Source organism: Sorex fumeus, unplaced genomic scaffold (genome assembly GCF_029834395.1).
Source record: "Sorex fumeus unplaced genomic scaffold, SorFum_2.1 ptg000007l, whole genome shotgun sequence".
NCBI lineage: Eukaryota > Metazoa > Chordata > Mammalia > Eulipotyphla > Soricidae > Sorex > Sorex fumeus.
Genome location: NW_026606064.1, coordinates 8,176,967 through 8,197,937, shown reverse-complemented (window position 1 = coordinate 8,197,937; position 20,971 = coordinate 8,176,967). Strand labels below are relative to the sequence as shown.

The window sequence follows — 20,971 nt, the reverse complement described above, 5'->3', positions numbered from 1 at the left end:
ATGTCTCACGGAGAAGATTTAGGGTGATTTCTATGGTGATCGGGCACTGTGTTGTACCAGGTGCGGGAAGGGTGAGGGCAAGGGTTAATTGGATGTGTTGACCTGCAGGCTGAGGGCAGATTCCGATGGACGATGGACGCTGCTGTTTCTACGTCTGCTAAAGACGAGGTCATTCACGATCTCTCAGCTGTACTTGTACCCTGAAGTCTTACTGAGACAAGAGATACAAGACAACCTGCCTCGACCTTTAGGAAAATACAACTTTCCCCTTTCTTTCTCTTTTAGTAAAATAAAGAGAGCAAAAAGTGTTCCATTTCAGAATAACAAAGGGGATCATCAGTGGTCAATTCAGGTTGTTCTGGGAAAATAACAAAAAAAGGCAGACACCAAACACCTCCATTTTCCCAAGATTAAATGATTATTAAAAAAGCGCGCCACACTGTATAGAAATCAACATTCTCTCCCATAATTCTGTGCATCTGGGACTACAGAAATGTCACCGGCCCTGCCCCACATCTTCAAATTAACATTCTCAGGTCACAACAATACGTCTTCCCAAAGGGAACCTTCCGGAAAAACAAGCTATTTCCTCGGCTCATATTTCCCTGGAGAAAAACAGAAAACACAAATAAAACGGAGATGAAGAGGAGCGCGCCTGAATCCAAACGGACGGGCTGTGGGGAGACATAGCCCAGCCGGGCAGCTGGGGCGCTCAGCCACGGCAGGAGTTTCCTTCCTGCTTTAGCAACTATTCTGTTTCTCCTGTTCACACAGTTTTGGTTTGGGACCACACCAGGCAATACTGGGAGCTACTCTCAGCTCTGCTTGGCTTGGGGGGCCACGGGGTGAGGGGAATCTAATGGGGACTCATGCTGGGCAGTACTCAGGCCCTGAGACAGTCATTCTGTGATTGTTTACACAGACAACCAGAGGGGATTCTGGTGGCTCACAAACTGGAAGGGTTTGCATGAGCCAACAGACGTAAAGCGCTGAGCACAGTGCTAGTTTGTACTGTCTTTAAAAGTAGAGCAGCCAGAAGTCTGCGAGGACTTCTGTGGGGACTGACCTGGGCTTCTGGCCGTCAAAGAGCAGACTGAAGCCAGCCTGCACCTGAGCCCCCACCTCATACTCAGCTCTGTAACCCTGGACTAGGTGGCAGGTGTAACTTAATGATTCTGTGTGAGTGGGATGAGACAGGCTTCCACATGGAGAGCTCTCAGCATGTGGCCGAGCAGCCGCCGCCTAGGTCGGTGTCCCAGTTAGGAATCAGGAAGAAAGGTCAGAGCAAAGGCACAGCAATGGGAGTGTTTGGTATCCAGGTGCAAAACCCCAGCATCTCATATCATTTCCTGAGCACGGTCAGTAGTAATCCCTTAATGCAGAGCCAGGAGTAACTTCTGAGCATCACCGGGTATGGTCCCCAAAACAAAACAAAAAGAAAGCGGGGAAGAAAGGCCAACTTCCCTTGAAGTGGGGACAGAGTTTTGTGGAACACAAGGAAACGAAGAATGTCTGAGTGAGGTGCACAGAGCAACCCCCAGTGCGGGGGCAGGGATTCAGATGGGCTGTGGACACGCAGGCTGGGCAGCTGAGTGCTCAGGCCCGTGCAGCGGAGTCCAGCCATGAACACCATCCTCTCTCAACTGTGCCACCAGTGCAATCACACGGTCACAAAAAGCTTCTTCAGACTTATCCTTCTATAGGTCCTTAAGACAAGCTCCCCCTCAGAAAGCAGCTTGCAGCCGGTCATTTCCATGGCCCTGCTCTCTCGGGCCGACTCAGAGCGGCCGTGTGCTGGACAGAACGGGAGTTCAGTTAGCACAGAGCTAGTACTGATCTTTAAAAGTAGAGCAGCCAGAAGTCTGTTATTTTGGCGCCTTAATCAAGAAGCTTTAGGTGCAGATGACCACTGCACCACGAAATAAACAATAAACTATCAAGTCTGAGAGAGTTCGAGGGGGTTGGACGCAGGCTTCACTCACAGGACAGCCGGCTACGATCCTTGGCACTGCACAGTGCGAGCACTGCCCAAAAACCCAAACAATAAATCCAAAACAAAGGAGCCTGACTAAAAGCATCTGCTGACAAGACCCCAGGAGAGATCATCTCTGTTAATATAGCCACAAACACAAACTTCTCCGTTTCCTCTCAATCTCACTAAGGATAATACCTGGCTACAGCAGAAGATTGAGGTGTTCTAAAAAACATGAGGACAGCAAAATATCATGTAAAATCAAAATCACACTCTTCTCCATCAGGATCCTGGCTTCTGAACCAGGTTCTATTTGTAATTTGATTTTTGGTTGTTTTTATTTTTGATCCACCCCGGTTGTGCTCAGTTCTTACTCCTGGCTCTAGGCTCAGAGACTACTCCTAGCAGGGCTCAGGGACCATAACAGAGATCTGATCCAGGTCTGGTGTGAGCAGGCCTTATCTGCTTTACTATCTTTCTGTCCCCCTATTTGTAATGTGAATGTACATGATCATGCAAATGCCTTCTACATCACATCACTTCTTGTTTTCCCCGCCTGTTGTATTTCTAAATAGCACATTAACTCCCTCTGTCAGAATGACACAGAGAAATGCTGCAAAGGGTACATTAATGGTTAGCTAGAGGAGGAGGCAGAGTTAATGTAGGACTGAAAAGCCATTAAGAAAAACAAAACAGGAAACTGGGAGAGCAGAGGCTGGGGGGGGGTGGGGGAAGGAGACGGAAAGAGAAATACCTCTTTCTGCAGTGAGCACCAGCAATCGATCCAAGAAGTGTATATATGGGAGTAAGGAGGGCCTCCACCAACAAGCCTGGAAGACAGAACACACGAGCAGCTCGACAAACCAGTACCAATAAAATGTTCTCAAGAGCCAAAAAAATCTTTGTCAAAAGCGCCTGCTATCTAGAAGATTCCCTCAGAGACTATTTTATGCCAGTGGAACAAAGCACACTGGAGCAGGGAGAAGCACAAGCAACCCCCAGGGCAGTCCTCCCTCATACTCAGGTTTTGACCAAGAGTTACTATGTGCTGACCCAAATGAATACCCCATAATCACCACGTAAGAAACTGTTAGGAATCACAACACGTTCCACTTTTCTCTTTTTTTTGCTTTTTGGGTCATACCCGGTGTTGCACAGGGGTTACTCCTGGCTCACGCACTCAGGAATTCCTCCTGGCAGTGCTCGGGGGATCATATGGGATGCTGGGAACTGAACCCGGGTAGGCCGCATGCAAGGCAAACGCCCTACTCATTGTCTAGTGCTCCAGCCCTTTGAACTATCTCTCCAGACCCCCGATGGAACAGAATTCTGAGTTAAACAAGAGTAAAATTTCTGTCCAACTTCACAGCATTTTTCACCTTGAAGTTGAAAATCAATACCATCTACCTACTCCATCAACCAAGTAATAGAGTGAACAGTTAAGAATGTTTTTTTTTTGCATGCATCTAATTTCCTCTGTCTCTATTTGCAGAGGTGTGTGTGGCGGGGGGTCCTGATGATTCCCAGTGGTGTGCTGGGGCCCCTAGGTACCAGGTATCGAACCTAGGGCCTCTTTCCTACTTGAACCTCAACTCCATCCCCTACTTGCACTTGAAGCCAATGAAGCAGACTTTCCCCAAAGACGATGCCAGTGAAGACATAAATAGACTCTCCTCCAACCCTTGACAACTTTTAATGAAAGAACTATGTAGGGTGTGGAGATCAAACCCAGGTCAGCTGCATGCAAGGCACATGCCTTACCCCCTATCTCCCTGGCCCTTATGGTTTGGAACTATTTGAGAAATGTTCATTACACCCTTCTCTGGCCCAGAAAAGGATACAAGACGGCTGCTTTTAACATACACTGATGCTTACTGTAGGGGACATCAAGAAATAAAAAATCTAGAAACAGCAGCAACTGTACTTCTCCCTTTGTCCCATTTTTAGCTGTTGGACTATACCCTCTAATGCTCAGCTCCCGGAGGGACCTTTTGGTGGGGCCCCAGCCTCCTGCAGTGAGGCCCCACTCAGCCCCTGGAGCTACTGTTCCACTAGCAACTGCTCTGCCTGTCCAGCTTATGGGCAGCCCAGCATGGGGAAGCCACGCACTTACCCACAGTTGTTGACGGCCATGATGTTAGAGACGAGCACAAATGGATAGGTCAGCATGCTGGCGAAAAACTGCACAGGGCAACGAGAGAGAGGAGAGTAATTAGCTCACCCTTCCTTTATTCTCTTCCTTCTCTCTTTGAAGGTCTTTGCTTTCTCAGTATATCTGCAAAGACTGCATTATACTCTCCCCGCTTTGGTTTTTGGGCTACACCCAGCAATTCTCAAGGATTAATCCACATGTGGTGCTGGGGAATGAACCAGTGAAGGTTCAATTTGTGCAATTCATATTGGTGCATGGCATGACCGTGAACCCCTGCACTGACCCTCCTGCCCAACAGTGGGTGCTTTAAATGGGGCACAGTGCGGTGGTGGGGAAGGAAGGTAGAGTGTGTGTGTGTGTGTGTGTGTGTGTGTGTGTGTGTGTGTGTGTGTATGACACAGACACACAGAAACTAGCCAAGTTTAAGAGAAGAAAAAAACCCACAACACGATTCTTAGGAGATTAAGACTTAATAACTCACTCCTGTGACAGCTTGTGAATAACTCTTCATTTCATTCATGGTTGACACCTAAGGCAGGAGAAAATCTTAATGAGAACAAGAAAGTAAATTAAGCTGCCGTCACAGATAATCGAACCCAATGACATCAATACATCCTAGCTCTGTACAGCATCACTTTGTCTGACAGCCTGGAAAGAGTCTTGAGGATGAAAACATAAACCATTGAATATGAACATAAAAAGGCAGAGGTCAAAAATCAGCTTGATTCAACACTAATACACAAGTTCCTATTAGAGTAAAATGGTTCGGAATCGAATGTAATAGTTTCAGGATTTAAAAAACAAAAAGGAAATGCAATTGTTAAGCTCCCGCAATGTCCTAGGAGTCTCAATCCCTGGGGAGCTCTCCGAGGGCTGCCTGGGATGGGCCACAGCCACTCCAAGCAGCTCAGTCTCGCCGCCGTGCCTGCGGGGGTGCTCTCTTTCCCACCAGGCTACGGGCTGCTTCGAGGAAAGGCTCATTCTCCAGACTTCCCAGGCTAAGGTTTCTAAAACGCTCAATACAGGAGTGCCCTGGACACTTCAGCTCAGATAGCAGAGCCCGGACACACTAGAAAACCGTCCTGCTTCCCACTATCTTCTAAAACTACAGATCAACGAGATGTGATTGCCATGCAGTGCTGAGCAGGGTGGCACTGGGCTCACCTGTCACACTTTAGGGCACTTCCTAGATGCCACTCTCCATCATCAATAGTTCCGGTCACCCCACTGTCCCCATCACACCTGACAGAAACGTTTCACTACAGACTAGCCCTGGCACATCTGTGTGAACTGCCTCTGTGATGGGGGAAGAGAACAGAGCAGCCCCCACGCATTCCTCAAGGGCACGACCTACCCCACTGTCCAGTGCATAGGTATTGACGAGGTAGGCCAGCGAGTTACAGAGCCACAAAGAAATGATGTCACCTAGGAGGCGAGGAACAAGACCCCTACATGAAGAAACAAGAAAAATAAGAACCAAGAAATATAATCAGTGAAAAGAAAATTCACTACTATCAATACTTTGTAGGCAATCAGAACTTTCTAATGTTCGAAGGAAGGAAAAGGATACGAATACTAAAATCTAGTCTTCCCTTCGTAACTAGTACCTTCTAAACTGAGCCTTCATAACTAGTTCCTTACTCTAAACCTAGCCTTGGTAACTAATGCTTTTATTCTAAACCTAGCCCTCGTAACCATTACCTTCATTCTACACCTAGCCTTTGTAACTAGTGCCTTCATTCTAAACCTAGCCTTCACAATTAGTTGCCTTTATTCTAAACCTCGCCCTTGTAAGAAGCTCCCTCATCCTATTCAATTATACTTGCAGCTCATTTTGGGTTACACCTTGCAGTGCTCAGGGGTTTATTCCTAGCTCTGTGCTCAGGTATCACTCCCGGCAGGGCTGGGTGGTTGTGGGAGCTTTTGGGATGCTAAGGCTCGAACCTAGGCTGGTTCGAGCCTTTGCTAAGGCTCGAACCTAGGCTGGTTCGAGCCTTAGCATCCCAAGATAAGCACCCTCCTTGCTGTACTATCTCCCTGGCCCTCCTTCATTTCATCTTTAAAATACAAGTGGATCCATCCTCTAAGTTAAGGTCAATGGCTCACCCCACTACGAGTAAGCATAAGCCAGCAGCCCCAAATATGCTTCCTCGGGAGAAAATATTAAATCTGACTATTGTTTGAAATCAAGAGTTCGGTTTGAAACCAAATGTGGCAGGGCCAAGATGAGATAACCCGAGAATGGCCTAACCCCACTACAGATGAGACCCCAGAAACAGGAGTCCCTGGCCTGTTCCAGGGTCCCGTGCCAGGGACACATGGCAGCACAACAGCTCCTGAGGCTCCGAGAGCAGGAAGAGCTCTGCTGCCCCCTGCCCAGAACTTTGATTCTCAGTGTCTGGGCCACATGTGGTAGTACTAGCTCAGGCTCACTCCTGGTGGTGCCAGAAGTAAAACCAGGTTCTGCAACATACAAGCTAAGCACCCTAACCCTGCGATAAAACTCTCTCTGGCCCCTCTACTTCCAGAGCTTTGGGAGACCCTGAAAATACAAAGAGCCATTCAGTTACAACAGCTCTTGTGAACAGAAGGAGTGCAGTATTCTTAAGTTTGTCCAAAGTTGAGTTAAGGAAACGAAAGTGAAAACGTCTTTTGTTAAGAGCAAAACACATATCAATGGTTTCCCCACTTTTCAAGGACTTCTTTTTTGCCTTTTATTCACTGGACATAAGTGGGCCCGGCACAAACTTGGACTGTATCTATTTGTTTAAAAACAAATAAATAGCATCTTCTTTCCAATGCATTAGATGTGCAGGAGCAAGCGTTCAGGATCTTCATAAGTGAACTGACATTAGAGGGACCTAATCCAGGCTAACACGAAGTTAGTTCAGAGAAGACATTTTCCCCAGGGATTAAAATGCCGACACACACTGGCACACGCCACCCACGGCTCACACTTAACTGTTGTATAATGAACACAAATCACAGCCTCAATGTTGATGTGTGAAACAGGGTCAAGTCCTTAATTCCATACTGGCTTTGGTCTCACACAAATCAGTAATTACTTACGCAAAAAATCCCAGGATGCCCTCCTCCTGATAGATGGTGACTATGGAGTCATAAAGTCCACTGGGGGTAGCAAGAAGAAAAGAAAAAACACATTAAGGTTCCTTTTGTTTTTTTGGGCCACACCTGTACGTGCTCAGGGCTTACTCCTGCCTTATCTGCTGTTCTACCTCTCGCGGCCCACAAATATATGGAAGTAAACAAATTAATGTTCAGTGGTCACTCAACTTTCTGCAGTGCCAGATATCGAACCCAGGCCCTCCCAAGGTGGAGGCGCACACTGTCCCTCTGAGCCACCGCCTTGGCCCCCAGTGGTCACTGCTGACAGTCAGATGGACACTGCCGGCTCAGGGCTCTCTCACCGAACCTGAGTGTGGAGGCAGGCATAATGCAGTCACCTGGAATCTGGGCGGATGTGCTGTTAGGGGTCCTACAACCTGCTCACTTCCAGGTAGGCTCATCCGTCCCCTCCTATGCCACCAGCCTTTGTGTGTGCAGGGAGGGAGGCTGAGGGAGGCTCATCCGTGTCTGGATAAAGCAGCTGCATGCAGGTATTTGCGTTGAAATAGCTTGCTCAGAATACTTGGGATCCAAAACACTTACCAGTATTTTGATTCTCGGCCAATGAATTGTACCATCGATCTCAGAGTGATCACTGCAGGACACAGAGAAAAGATTTTTAAAATTATGTCAAGATCAATTTTGATAGCCCTAAAAAAAGAAAAAATTTCTCCTAAAGATACTCTGCTATTGGGATAAAGTGAATAAAAACCCAAACCAAGCAAGCAAGCAAGCAAACCGAACCATTGAGGCCAGGCACCTTAGTGATAGCCCTAGCAACCTACCTAGAGGAAAGGCAAGTAACCAGATCTCAGCGACCCACTGCCAACATACCGTGGAAGGGATGGGTGATGAGGGTAGCAGCAGATCGAGCCATCATCTCTCGAGTGGTCTAGAAATAATCAACACACATTTCTGAAACCTCAGTAAGGGATACTCAAAAAGTCCTGTGAGGAGCAAATGAGTAGACTTGGATCACTTGCCTGGAGGTGGGATAACTGGGATGTGACCTTCTCCTCCACCACACTATCTGACCTGATTTCAGGGATATCACTTGGCTGAGAGATAAAGCTCCCAGCTTTATCTGGTATCCAAAGATGGAAAACAAAAGCAGGACTGGACAGACAGCTCAGCTGCGTGGTTTCCATGAGGGAGATGCTGGTTCAGTCTCCAGCAACTTGCGGTCCCTCAAACACCAAGCAGGCAGGCACCAAGTGAGGGGTAGGTTGAGCACTGTCCCGGGTGGTCCCAATCAGAAAGCAAAAAGGTAAGTAAATAGGAAGAGTCACCAGCAAACAGTCAGGAAACTGGGATAAGCGCCGAGGCCCTCTTTGGATGATTAAGTTGTCTCCCAGCATGAGCGAGCCTGGAACTCGAGAGCACTGCTCCGCAAATGTCAAGCTGCGTGGCATCTGCAGCAACATCTCAGGGAGAGCAGAATCACTCTGACTTGTTTCCCAACCACAACCGCAGGATCTTCAGAGCTGCCTTGTTTTTGGTTTTAGCGCCACATCAAGCAGTGTTCAAGGCTGACTCCTGGCTCTGTGTTCAGGGGATGGAGCCCAGGTAGGCCACGTGCAGGGTAAGTGGCCACCAGCTACACTATCTCTCCTGCGCTAGAGAGCTTTATTTATCATAGTTTATCTTCTCTATCATAGCTTATCTTATCTAGTCCAGGACCCTGCAGAGAGAGTAGTAATGGAAGTAAACTACTTGTTTAAAAAAGTAAAATTCTTGGAGGTAAAGGTCTTGTCATTCCTGTTTGCTTTTAATTATTATCTTTGGTCACTTGGTTAAAGACATCCCTCACCTACTCAAGTAGAACAGGGATGGGCTAATTGAAGTTAAGGAAATACAAAATGCACATTAACAAATGAAGCTTATTATAAACTCACTTCATAAAAGAGACACAGAAAACAACTTGATGCTTAGTCCATTTGTTTGGAACAGACATTTTAGGATGCTGCTTGACTGGGAAATTGCTATATAATCCAGCAGACAAGGTAAACACTAAGAAATAAAATAGTAGGGGCCTTTACGGGACGGGGGTGGTGCTGGCCCTTGATCTCTCCTGCCCCAACAAGACCTGAGTCGCTACCCACGAACGGTCCCTCTGGCTACTGATCAAGCTGCTTAAGGGCCATGATCCCAGAGACACACAAGTAAAACTCGGAACCCAGTGGCTTTTGGCAGAAATCCCTCCACATTTAATTATTAAAATTGCAGAATTCCAAAATCATATGCTAGTTATAATCAGCAACAGAAAACAAATTGTCTAATGTTGCCTTTTCAGCAGGTCTGAGTGTTGGGGGAAAATCCCAAATAATAATGGTGGGTCTGGTATCAAAATATTGAACATAACCAAAGTAGAGAGAGAGTAATGTGGAAATCATATGCCACACAGGTAGGGGGAGGGTGTGGAATGGGGAGGGATACTGGGGTTTCTGGTGGTGGAAAATGTGCACTGGTGAAGGGACTGGTGTCTCATCACTGTATGACTGAGACTTAAACCTGAGAGCTTTTTAACTGTTCTCAAGGTGATTCAATAAATAAATCATTAAAAAAAAAAGTAGGGGTCAGAGCAATAGTTCAGTGGGCGGGGCACTTGTCTTGCACATAGCTGACTTGAAATGAATCCCGGGGACCCCTTACGGTTCCCCTGAGCTCACCAAGAGTAAATCCTGAGTTCAGAACCAGGAGTAAGCCCTGAGCGTCAATGGGCATCGCTCAAAAGCAAACAAAGAGAAATAAAATCGTCCTGAAATCCTTAAGCATGAAACACCAATGGCAGAAGAGAATGAGTGTGAGCAGGAAATGAATGATGAGGACACCCTGGAATCAGAAAGTGTGAAACTGCTTCTGCAGCTATAATGTACACATGAAGGACTGCCTGAAACTTCCACACTCTCTGCTGGAGATATTCACAGCCACATGAGACATTCAGTGGAAATCCTCCTTCTCTAGGGTGCCTGGGATCAAATCTAGGACCTCACACAGGCAGGACAAGTGCTCGACCACTGAGTTGCCTCCCTGGCTGAAAACTCTTCCATTTCAAAGATGAAATAAATGGCAAATTTAGTTTATCAACAGCAAGCAGTGCTTCTTTGGTCCTATTCCAACCCCCCTGCCCCCATTTTTTGGTGGCGGTGGTAGTGAGGTTTGTCCGTACCCAGTTGTGCTCAGGGATTGGGTGACCACATCGTACCAGAGACAGAATCTGAGTCGGATGTAGGCAAGGCAATCACCTTAGCCACTGTATTATTTTTCCAGTCCCTGCCCATTTTGTTTTACATGTAGTAAAGCCCATGTCAAGCTGAAGTAATTTTATTTGGAGCAGACACTCAACACAGGCCCGGCAATTCCAATTCTGCCACAGCTGCACTGCAAACACCGAAAAACCACAAGACATAATTCATCTCTTACCTCCTTGACAATTCGGTCAAAGGAAGCTGGGACTTCTTTCTGTACATTTCCCGGTCCTAACTCCTAGAAATCAAAATTAAACACAGATGTTCATGATTTTGTCTTAAAATGCCAGGGATTGGACCCAGAGTGTCACATACAATATAAAACCAAAAAAAAAATTTTTTTTAAAGTTTTTCATTTTTTTCCCCCAAATCAGGGGGAAGGTAGATGTGCCGTGCACACGTCACCTCAATCCAAGTGCTTTATTGCTGAGCTACATCCCAGATACTTGATGGTTTTGTTTTGTTTTCTGGGCCACACCCAGCAGTGCTCAGAGCTTAAGCCCAGCTCTGCACCCAGCTATCACTCCTTACAGGGCTTAAGGGACCACAAGCAGTTGTTGCAAAGCAAGCAAACTACCTGCGATACTATCTCCCTGGCCCCCTACCCAGTGGCTCTACATGTAAGTATTCAGACTGTGGCTACCCTGTATGCCATCCTCACTGAGATCAAAAGAATGATACTGGTCCTTCTGCTAGAGACCAAAGAACAGTAATAACTTCAAGGGAAATGGCCCAGCATAAACGCTGGTTCAACTTACCTCAGTCTTTTCAGGCTCCTGGCAGAACTGCTATAAGGGAAAAGAAAAACAGGAAAGAGATTAGGCTATCTAGGTATCAATGAGAGAGGATATAAAATGAAATCAACTGGTAGAATGTAAACTGATTTTTTAATTTTTGGCTGCAAAAATTAAGTTTAATTTAAATTTTGGCAGCAAATCTCCAATTAACTTCTACTGGACGCTTATAAGCCAGAGATAAGTATTTGTAAGATGATTCTGCTAAGCTTAAGTACTGGTTGCTGGAGGTACATGCGAATGACCACAAAAACGCCTTCTCCAGAAGAGAGAGCTGGCGTGTGGTTTGGCATGGGGACGGGGAGCGGTTAAGGAATGGGCCAGGAGGGCCTGCTAAATGGCTGCAGCACATGCCTGGCACGCGTTCACGGGAGCCCGAGTTCAGTCCCAGTATTCTGACTCGATCCTGCCAGCACTTAGGGCTGCAGCGGCTCAACAGCTGGGGTGCTCTGCACATGGGAGGCCCAGGTTTCATCCCTGCATTAGATGGCAGCAACCCCCAAACACCACCAGGAGTCAAAACAGACTAGCATGGCAGAGTCAAGTGTTGCCAGAACAGCCCCCGACACCCTGAGCATGGCTTGGAAGTCCCCCAAAAGGAATAGGGGAGGGCCAGATAGAGATCTGTCATGCCTAAGGGACCCGAGTTTGATCCCAGACCCTGGAGCCCCAGCCAAGCCTCACTGCCTAGAGTGGGTGGCCAGGTGAGGACCATGAGGAGTGACCGACCCCCAGGCCTCCCAAACCCTCCTTCGGAAAGCCCCTCCAATACTAAAGAGTAAGGGGATCAGAGTGGAAAATGGAACAGAACCCAGCCACACTATTTACTGAATTCACTAAATTACTCAAGTTTCATAGAAGTTGGCAAAAACTCAGCTACAGGCTCTTAACCCATGGACAAGGCAGGACCAAACTGGAATGAGGGCAGGACTTTCTCACTACTCCAGAGAACAAGAGGACGGTGTCAAGTAAGAAGAGCTGAAATTGTCTCTGGTGTCTTGGGCTTTGCTAACGACAATGGGTGTCCTGGCTCCTCTAGAGAAGAGAGCATGAATACCACAAAGGCCCAGACTACACTGGAAGAGGAAATATCTGTGGGCTATTTTAGAAACAGAAGATGGGCTTAGTGAATGAAATAACCAGCCAATTATGCTCCTAATCACACCAGATTTAAAGAACAGACAGCAGGGCTTGAGGGCCCTCATCTAAGAGGCTCAAGCGGAAGGTCCTCATGCAAGAGGCCTGGACCCGAGGCTGGAGCTGTTGGGAGCAACCCCCCAATGCTGAGCTGGGGGCGACCCCAAACACTCCTGGGTGTGACACCCAAATAAACCAAGTGAGGCCGGAGTGATAGAACAGCACATAGGGTGTTTGCCTTGACTGCGGCTGACTGGCTGACCCGGGTTCAATTGTGGTATCCCATCTGGTCCCCTGAGCACCACCAGGAATAATCCCTAAGCATTGCTGGGTGTGACCCAAAAAGCCAAAACAAACAAACAAAAAAACCAAACTATAACAAAAAAACCCCAAACCCAAGAAAATAGCTTTCAAAGAGAACAGACAAAAGTTTCTTTGTAAAAAGAATTTTTTTTTTGGTGGGAGGGGGTGGTGGTGGATTGTAGGGATTTGAACCAGGGTTGGCGGAAAACATGGCAAGCTCCATAACCCCAGTACTCTCTCCAGTCCTGGGAACTGTGTGGGTTTTGTTTTCCTTCAATTTTGGGGTCACACTCAGCAATGCACAGGAGTTCCTTTCTGGACTCAGGAATCATTCCAGCAATGCTCAGGGGACCATGTGGGATGCCAGGAATTGAACCTGGTTGGCCACATGGAAAGCAAGCACCTTACCTGCTATGCTCTCTCCAGCTCCAGAATTATGTTTGTTGTTGTTTTTTTTTAAATTACAGGCAAGCAAATAGACATCAAGATTAACCAAAATGACATTTTGGAGTTCTTTAAAATTAAATTCCCAGTGCTGGAGCAATAATTTGGTGAGTAGGTCATTTGCCTTGCACATGTCTGGCCCAGGTCCAATCCTCAGCATCTCATATTGTTCCCTGAGCACTGCCAGGAGTAATTCCTGAGTGCAAAGTCAGGAGTAACCCCTGAGCAAAGCCAGATGTGACCCCAAAAGACAAAAATTAAAAAAATTAAATTTGAGGTTGTGGAGCACTGCTAAATCCAAGGACCAAACTGTCAGGTTGAGTTCCAGAAGTGAAAAATGGAAGACTGTTTCATTAAAAAACAAAACAAATTAATTTAAACACTGTGGTTCACCAAGTTGTTCACAATACAGTTGTTAACGCACTCAATGTTCCAACACCAATCCCACTACCCAGAGTGACCCTTCCACCACCATGTCCCCATTTTCCCAACCACCCCCTATGACTACCCCCTTAGAAGGCACGAAATAATTTATTTGATATTGCTAAGCATTATTTCAATGATTATTCGGTCTGGACTGGAGCTGGCCTGCTAGACTATCAGACTCAGTTAGCACGCAGTGCTGTTTCTTACAGAGGATCAAGTCTAGGGCCGCAAAAGGGCCACGCCTTATAACCTTGGCCTTGCATGCCCTACTTTGTTTGTTTTGGGGCCACATCAGGTGGTGCTCGGGAATCCTCCTCCTGGAGGATTCTGGTAAACACGTGGGGTACGGGGACCAAACCCAGGTTGGTCTCGTGCCAGGCAAGTGCCCTCCCTGCTGCACTGTTGCTCTAGTCCCTGATAGTTTTTGAGAATTACAGCAGAGGACCCTGGTGCCAGCCAGAGACAGAACAATGATCTAAAAAACCTATTACTTTAATATTTCCAACCATACTCGCCTGAACAACCTCATAAGTACTGTCCTAAATGGTACTTAATTTGTATTCACAACACCTCTATAAATACAACAAAAGGAAACTCTATTTGACCTACATTATAATAGGTGCAACTGAGAAGTCAGTAAAATAAAAATTATAAACTCTAGCATTAAACAAAGTTCTAGGGGGCTGAGGCAATAGCACAGCGGGTAGGTCGTTTGCCTTGCACACGGCCAACCTGGGTTCGATTCCCAGCATCCCATATGGTCCCCTGAGTACCGCTAGGAGTGATTCCTGAGTGTAGAGCCAGGAGTAACCCCTGTGCATCATCGGTGTGACTCAAAAAGCAAAAAAAAAAAAAAAAAAAAAAGTTTTAAACCAGTAAAAGGATTACTAAGAAATACGTGTAACCTTGATGTAAATAAGTGTAACTTTGGTGTCTTGTTTCTATCATATTTTTTGAGGGGTGTTGGGTTTTGGGCTACACCCAGCAATGCACAGGGGTCACTCCTGGCTGTGCTCAAGAGTGACCACTTGTGGCGCTTGGGGGACCACATAAGGTGCTGGGGATTCAAAATAAGGACAAGTACTACCTCTCTGGTGCCTCTTTACTTTCTGTGTGTTTTGGGGGGTGGAGACGCTGTGGGGCACAACACTAGGCCTGTCACATGTGTGGCATGCACGTGGCCCCTCAAACTAACTCTCCAACTCCTGACATGTTAAAAAAGTTTGCAGAACATCTCAAACCAGAGTACAGATCTAAGTTGTTTGTGTTGCATGCAGTCGGACTAGTTGATCCCCAACACTGCATAGAGTTCACTGAGAACCTCCTGAAGTGATCCCTGAACAAAGAGCCCGGAGTAAGCCCCGAAAACCATTGGATGTGGCCTCAAAATCAACCAACTAAACAGCCGGCGCACACACACACACACACACGCACAAAAATAAAACCCAGCAAGCAAAATCCCAGCAAAACAAATCCACAGATAGAATGGAAGCTCCATTCATCACTTCTCTGTCCTCAAGGACCAGGATTTTAGTTAGTTATTGGACACAGAGCTGTTTTCTTGTGTGTGTTTAGGTCACATCTAGTGGCGCTCTGGGCTTACTGATAGCTCTGTGCTCAGTGATCACTTCTGATCATCCCTCACAGTCATTTTCTTTTTTAAAAAAGTATTTTATTAGCTCTGGTTTCTCTTCAGATCGCATAAATCTTTCTCCTTCTACTAAAGATTTCTATGGCGAGGAACAATTTGGAGTTGTAGATCAATTTTTTGAGGCCTTGTGTTTGGGGAAAAAAAGTGTTTCATTAAGGCACTGTGTTTTCCAGAGCTATAACTGAGTTTCAAGGCAGTCATTCTCTTAAGGCTTTCAGATTTCTGTTGTTTAAGAAACTCACAGAAACAGTGCACAAAATACAAGTTAACAATGGAATAATCAGCAATATAGTATGGTGTGTAAGGCACTTGCCATGCAAACTGACAACCTGGGTTCAATACCTTGCACCATGTATGGTTCCCTGAGCACTGTCAGAAGTGATCTCTGAGTACAGAGCCAGAAGCACTGCTATGTGTGACCCAAAAACAAAACATAAAAGCAAGTATCTAGGGCAAGGCATTACTCCAGAATCGCAGAACCAACCTTTTCCCTCTCTCCACATACATAATCACTATTCTGTCTTTAATTCTTTTTTCAAAAAGAAAAGTCTATAATAAAACATTTTACTATAGTAACACAAAAAATGAGGAAAGTAACCAGGACAAAAACATGTGTTTGTTTTTTGATTTTCTGGGCTACACCTGCCAATGTTCAGGTACTCCTGGCTCTGCACTGAGCAATCACTCCTGGCAGTGTTCAGGGGACTATATGAAATGCTGGGGATCGAACTCAGATCTGCTGCATGTACTAGTAACCCACTGTACTATCACTCTGGCCTCAACATGTTCTGATAAGATTTCTTCAAGTGAAATGAGTTATATAAGGTATCAAATAACCACACAATTTCTGCTCAGAAGGACAAGTTCAGAGGACAGTCTTGCAGCTCAGAAATCAATGACTTCATTATGCACAAATTTCTCATTTGCCAGGAAAGAACTGAGAATGGATATTTCAAGAAAGACTCCTCGGGGAAGATGGGACAAGATTAAAAATTAAGTGCTTGGAATTGCTCGTGATCATTATATCAAAGTGTATACAAATGAACCTGAGAACGGGCAGATACACAGATTTTTCTCTTACCTGTAAAACTTGCCCATGGACCACAGTCCCCAGGACTCCTGAACACAGCCTGGGAGTTAAGCCTGTGAAGAGCCCACGCTTCCCATCGATGCGCACAATGTGCTGAGCTGGAAACACAAGCCAGAGGGTTAGGTTCTAGTCAGAGTGAAAATGATTATATGGAAATTTCATGCTTTTGACATGTTTTCTCCAGTTAGCAGCACCCCCAAAGACACTCACCATAAGAGAAGAGACCGGGAAGCTGATAAACTTGCCGCCCAAAAATATTTCGTCCTATTGTTGGAGGAAGAGGTTCATATCCCACCTTTAAAAACAAGACATGAAGGTAAGACCTAAATACTGGCAGTACTTTGTACCAATGCTAAGCAGGAGTCCGGTAGCACACTGGCTCTAATACCTTTTTAGTTTTGTTTTTGAGGCACACCCAGTGATGCTCAGGACTTTCTCCTGATTCTGCACTCAGGAAATCACTCCTTGCAAGGTTCAAGGGGCCATATAGTTGCTGGAGATTGAACCCAGGTTAGCTAAGTGCAAGGCAAGCGCCTTACCTATTATTCCAGCCCTCAAATGTCTTGAATAAAGAATAAAACTGGAGTTACATCTTTCAAAATATTTTTTTACTGGGGCCACATTTAGTAATTTTCGGAGGGCCATGCAGGGCCTCACTAATGTCAGGCATGTGCTCTACCATGTTAGCTTCCACCTAGGCCATAATGCTGTAATTTTTTGCGGGGGTGTGTTAGGCCACACCTGATGGCCTGATGGTGTTTAGGGCTTACTCCTAGCTCTGTGCTCAAAGATCACTCCTGGCAATGGTCCAGGGACTATATTCTGTACTGGGAAGCACCTTAACCCCTGTACTATCTCTGGCCCCTAAAATTACAATTTTTTTGCTTTTTTTGGGGATCATACCCAGCGATGCTCAGGAGTTACTCCTGGCTTTGCACTCAGGAATTACTCCTGGTGGTGCTTGGGGAACTATATGGAATGCCGGGGATTGAACCCAGGTCAGCTGCGTGCAAGGCAAATACCCTACCCACTGTACTATCGCTCTGGGCCCTAAAATTACAATTTTTACCAACAGCTAAAAACACATTTTTCAAGGTGATACGAAGTGTAATCCTTGTCGTTTTTTCATGCTGGTTTCAATAAACTTCAAGGTTCCTTCTGTTCCAAATTTCATGAGGCAAACTATATAGCTGAGACCCACTACTATCAAACTGAAAAATGGAACAAGGGAACGTTGGTGCTAAGTTCCAGTTTATTAAGAAGACTCAAAATAACTTGTCGAGAAAATCCAGCATATTTTAACTACTCAGGCAAATGGAGAAGGCATTCGCAAAGCCGGCATCAACTTCACACCGGGCTGGCAAGATGAAAGACTCAAACGCAAAGGCAGATTTTATCTGTATAACTCACTTGGGGAATAATTACAAACCAAGTCCATCTTCAAGGCACAGATATCATTAACAAGTCAACAAAGGCCGTTTTAGAGTTAATGATCAACATTATGTCTATATAATATACTGAGGATTTCTAGTGCTAACGGAATGTTCATGAGAACAAACACCCGAAAATGAACACGACTTGGGACTCTCTATTGCTATGATCCTGTTGTGAGTTTTCTTCCCCCCCTTTCCCTGGCAGTGCTGGAGATGGAACCCAGGTCCTCCTCCAGGCAAGGCAAGCACTGCACTGCTCAGAGGCTGAATTTGTCCAACTGAGGTTGGATGTTCTTGTCTGAACTCCCTGGAAGTGCTGCTACGCAACTGTTTTCAAAACTAAACATTTGGAATTTCACTAAGTTATCTGGCAAGATGTAGAGGTTGTGAAACCAGGGGTAAGGATATTCAAGCTCGAGGAGCTGGAGGAAGAGCTCGACGGACTGGAGCTTTGCATGCAGGAGGTATCTGATGCCCACCGCCCAGGGCACTCACCCCACCCGTAGAGGGCAGCCTCTCGGAGCATGGCTGGGTGTGTGTGATCCATAAACAACAAAAAAGTCCTTTAGGGGCCTTTTGTTTGTGTTTTGCTTTTGGCGTCATATCCAGCAATGCTCATGGGTTACTCTTGGTTCTGCACTCAGGAATTACTCCTGGTGGTGCTCCCGGGAAACGGAGGCCAGGGATGGAACCTGGGTTGGCCACGTGCAAGGCAAATGCCCTACCCGCTGTACTATGGCCCTGGCCCACATTCAAGTTTCTGAGGCAAGGAACCTTGAATGTCACTTGAAAACCCTCTTTCCAGGACAAGTACTAACTTTGTGGTGTCATACCTGACTGTATGCCTCACACACGACTTTGTCCCCAAAGGGGCCAATTCCTGTTTAAGACAAGCACCATTTCAAAGTTTTGGACTCTGGTGGAAATCTAACAATTGCTTGATGACAGTCCTTCACAGAAATAATCTGAACCCACGGGAGTGAGGAAAGAGGGGTGCCCGGAGGGCAACTGGCAACCCTGATTGCCTCGCATGAGGGACAGGAAGGTAGACAGTGGGGAAAGGAGCGGGCAGGATTCCCGGACACTGCTCCCCGACCCTGGCCCCAGAGCCCGGCATTGTGAAATGACATCGACTCTCAATAGAAATGTGAGGAGAAAAAGGGGTGGGGAAAAAAAAAGAGTGCCACGCCCATTCCAGTGACACTGAGAGGCAACTGACATGCCACCTGGCAGGGTTATCATCTGGGATATGCTGGCCTGGGAATCTAAAATTGCTTCTAAGGGGCTGGAGCAATAGCACAGCGGGGAGGGCGTTTGCCTTGCACGCGGCCAACCCGGGTTCGATTCCCAGCATTCCATAGGGTCCCCCAAGCAGTGCCGGGAGTAATTCCTGAGTGCACGAGCCAGGAGTGAGCCCTGAGCGTCGCCAGGTGTGACCCAAAAAGGAAAAAAAAAAAAAAAAAGCCGGAGTAGCTGCTGAGCACTACTGGATAGAACTGAAAAAAAAAAAAAATTAAAATCGCTTCTAAGGCTTATTTGACAGGAGATGGGAGAGTGGCAACACGGGACGTTAAACTCGCCAAGCCCCACCGCCAGCTCCCACAGACGGGGTGGTCAGCGTCCACGGCCCCGCCCGCGGCCCCCCACTGCCCGAGGGTCCCTCATCCGCGGCCTCGGGCAATCGGACCCGGCAGCAAACCCACTCTGCACGCTCACTTCTCAATGAGCTCCTTTGTGCTTATCTGGGTATCCGGCGCTCGAATCTTGGCACAGAATGCCAAGCGGTAAACGGTGGCACCTCAGGAGAAAAAAAAAACCCACAAAAAAAAACCCCTGAAACAAACAAACAAACAAAAAAAGGGGAAAAAAAAATCAATAAACAGGAGGGGAAAAAAAAGGCTCTGTGGGGGCGGGAGAGGATCCGAGAACGCCCAGGTCGGGCGCAGAGGCTGGGGCGGCTCTCGGGGGCGGGCGGGGGGCAACGGGCCAGGGTCAGGCTCGGGGCAGGAGACACAAAGTTCAGCGGGAGCCGCGGGGCCCGGGCGCGGCGGCAGTTGGGGAGGCCGCGGACACCGGGCGCGGAGCCTGCGGGGCCTGCGGGGCGGGCGGCCCGGGAGCCGTCGCCGCAGCCGTCGCCGTCGCGTCTCTGGAGAGGCCCCGACCGGCCCCGGCCTCGTCGCTGGCCCGGCGCGGCGGTGGCGGCGGCTCCGGGGGGCCCCGCCCGACGGGGAACGACCAGGGCGACGCCGCCTACCTGGATGAGCACCTTCACGTACATGAGCGGCTGGGACAGGATGGTGAGACCGGAGCCCAGGAGCACCTGACTGGCCGCGTCCGCCATGATGGCACCCGCGGACGGACGGACAGACAGACCGAGCCACCGAGCCGCCGAGCCGCTCGCAGGTCACGTGCCAGGGCCGCCGGCTCCACTGGCCCGCCCGCGGCGCGCGCGCAGCTGCGCATGCTCGCAGCCGCGTGCCCCGCCCCATACAGGCTCCGCCCCCCGGCCCCTCCCCGCCCAGAGAAACGGCAGCGGCGCGCGAGCCGGCGCGGGCGCAAGGGGCGGGGCCGGAGGGCCGGGGGCGGGGTGGACGGACCGGAGAGAGCGCGCATGCGTCTGGCATTGGGCTGCGTGCCCACCACTGGCGGCGGTGGGTTTCCGTGCGCTTGCGCACGCCGGAAGCGCCCGGAAGAAGGGGAATGGGTGTGGCTTTGTGTGTGTGTGTGTGTGTGTGTGTGTGTGTGTGTGTGTGTGTGTGTGTGTGTCTGTGTGTCTCTGAGTGTCTGTGTCTGTGTGTTTGTGTCCCTGTGTGTCTGTATGTGTGTCCCTGTGTGTCCCTGTGTGTGTGTGTGTGTGTGTGTGTGTGTGTGTGTGACCCTGACATCCCAGGCAAGGTCAGAGGAATAAAAAGAATAGAAAAGGATTCTTCCTTTTGCGCACGGACAACCAGCGGTCTGAAGGGTGTTTGGCGTCAGAACCATTAATAGTAGGAAAATTAAGGAGCCTGCAACGTGCACAGTGGTAGAGCACCGACCTCGCGTTCGTGAGGCTCTAGATTTGATCAGTGTTGCTGCCGGGACCTAAAATGGTTTGGACAGCGACTGGATGTGACTGCTACCTAATAATCCATGTGCAGGTTCACCACTGACGCACACACTCGTTCGTTTCATTGTAACTGGTTTAGAGGTGCTGTG

The 20,971-nt window shown here is 47.8% G+C and overlaps 1 protein-coding gene and 1 non-coding gene across 2 annotated transcripts; one reads left to right on the top strand and one right to left on the bottom strand.

The window, feature by feature from the left end:
• Nucleotides 1-395: 395 nt before the first annotated feature.
• On the bottom strand, nucleotides 396-20,244 carry MTCH2 (mitochondrial carrier 2). The gene is made up of 13 exons (XM_056131428.1): nucleotides 20,031-20,244; nucleotides 16,554-16,638; nucleotides 16,335-16,441; nucleotides 11,257-11,286; nucleotides 10,674-10,736; nucleotides 8,085-8,142; nucleotides 7,794-7,845; nucleotides 7,194-7,253; nucleotides 5,479-5,572; nucleotides 4,606-4,653; nucleotides 4,086-4,153; nucleotides 2,727-2,802; nucleotides 396-605 (listed from the first exon to the last, which is right to left on the bottom strand). The coding sequence occupies exons 1-13, from the start codon at nucleotides 20,115-20,117 to the stop codon at nucleotides 519-521; spliced, it is 915 nt and encodes a 304-aa protein (XP_055987403.1). The 5' UTR covers nucleotides 20,118-20,244; the 3' UTR covers nucleotides 396-518.
• LOC130016901 (U5 spliceosomal RNA) lies at nucleotides 15,279-15,392 on the top strand. Its single transcript, XR_008791284.1, has one exon. It is a non-coding gene; the product is annotated as a U5 spliceosomal RNA (small nuclear RNA).
• Nucleotides 20,245-20,971: the final 727 nt, after the last annotated feature.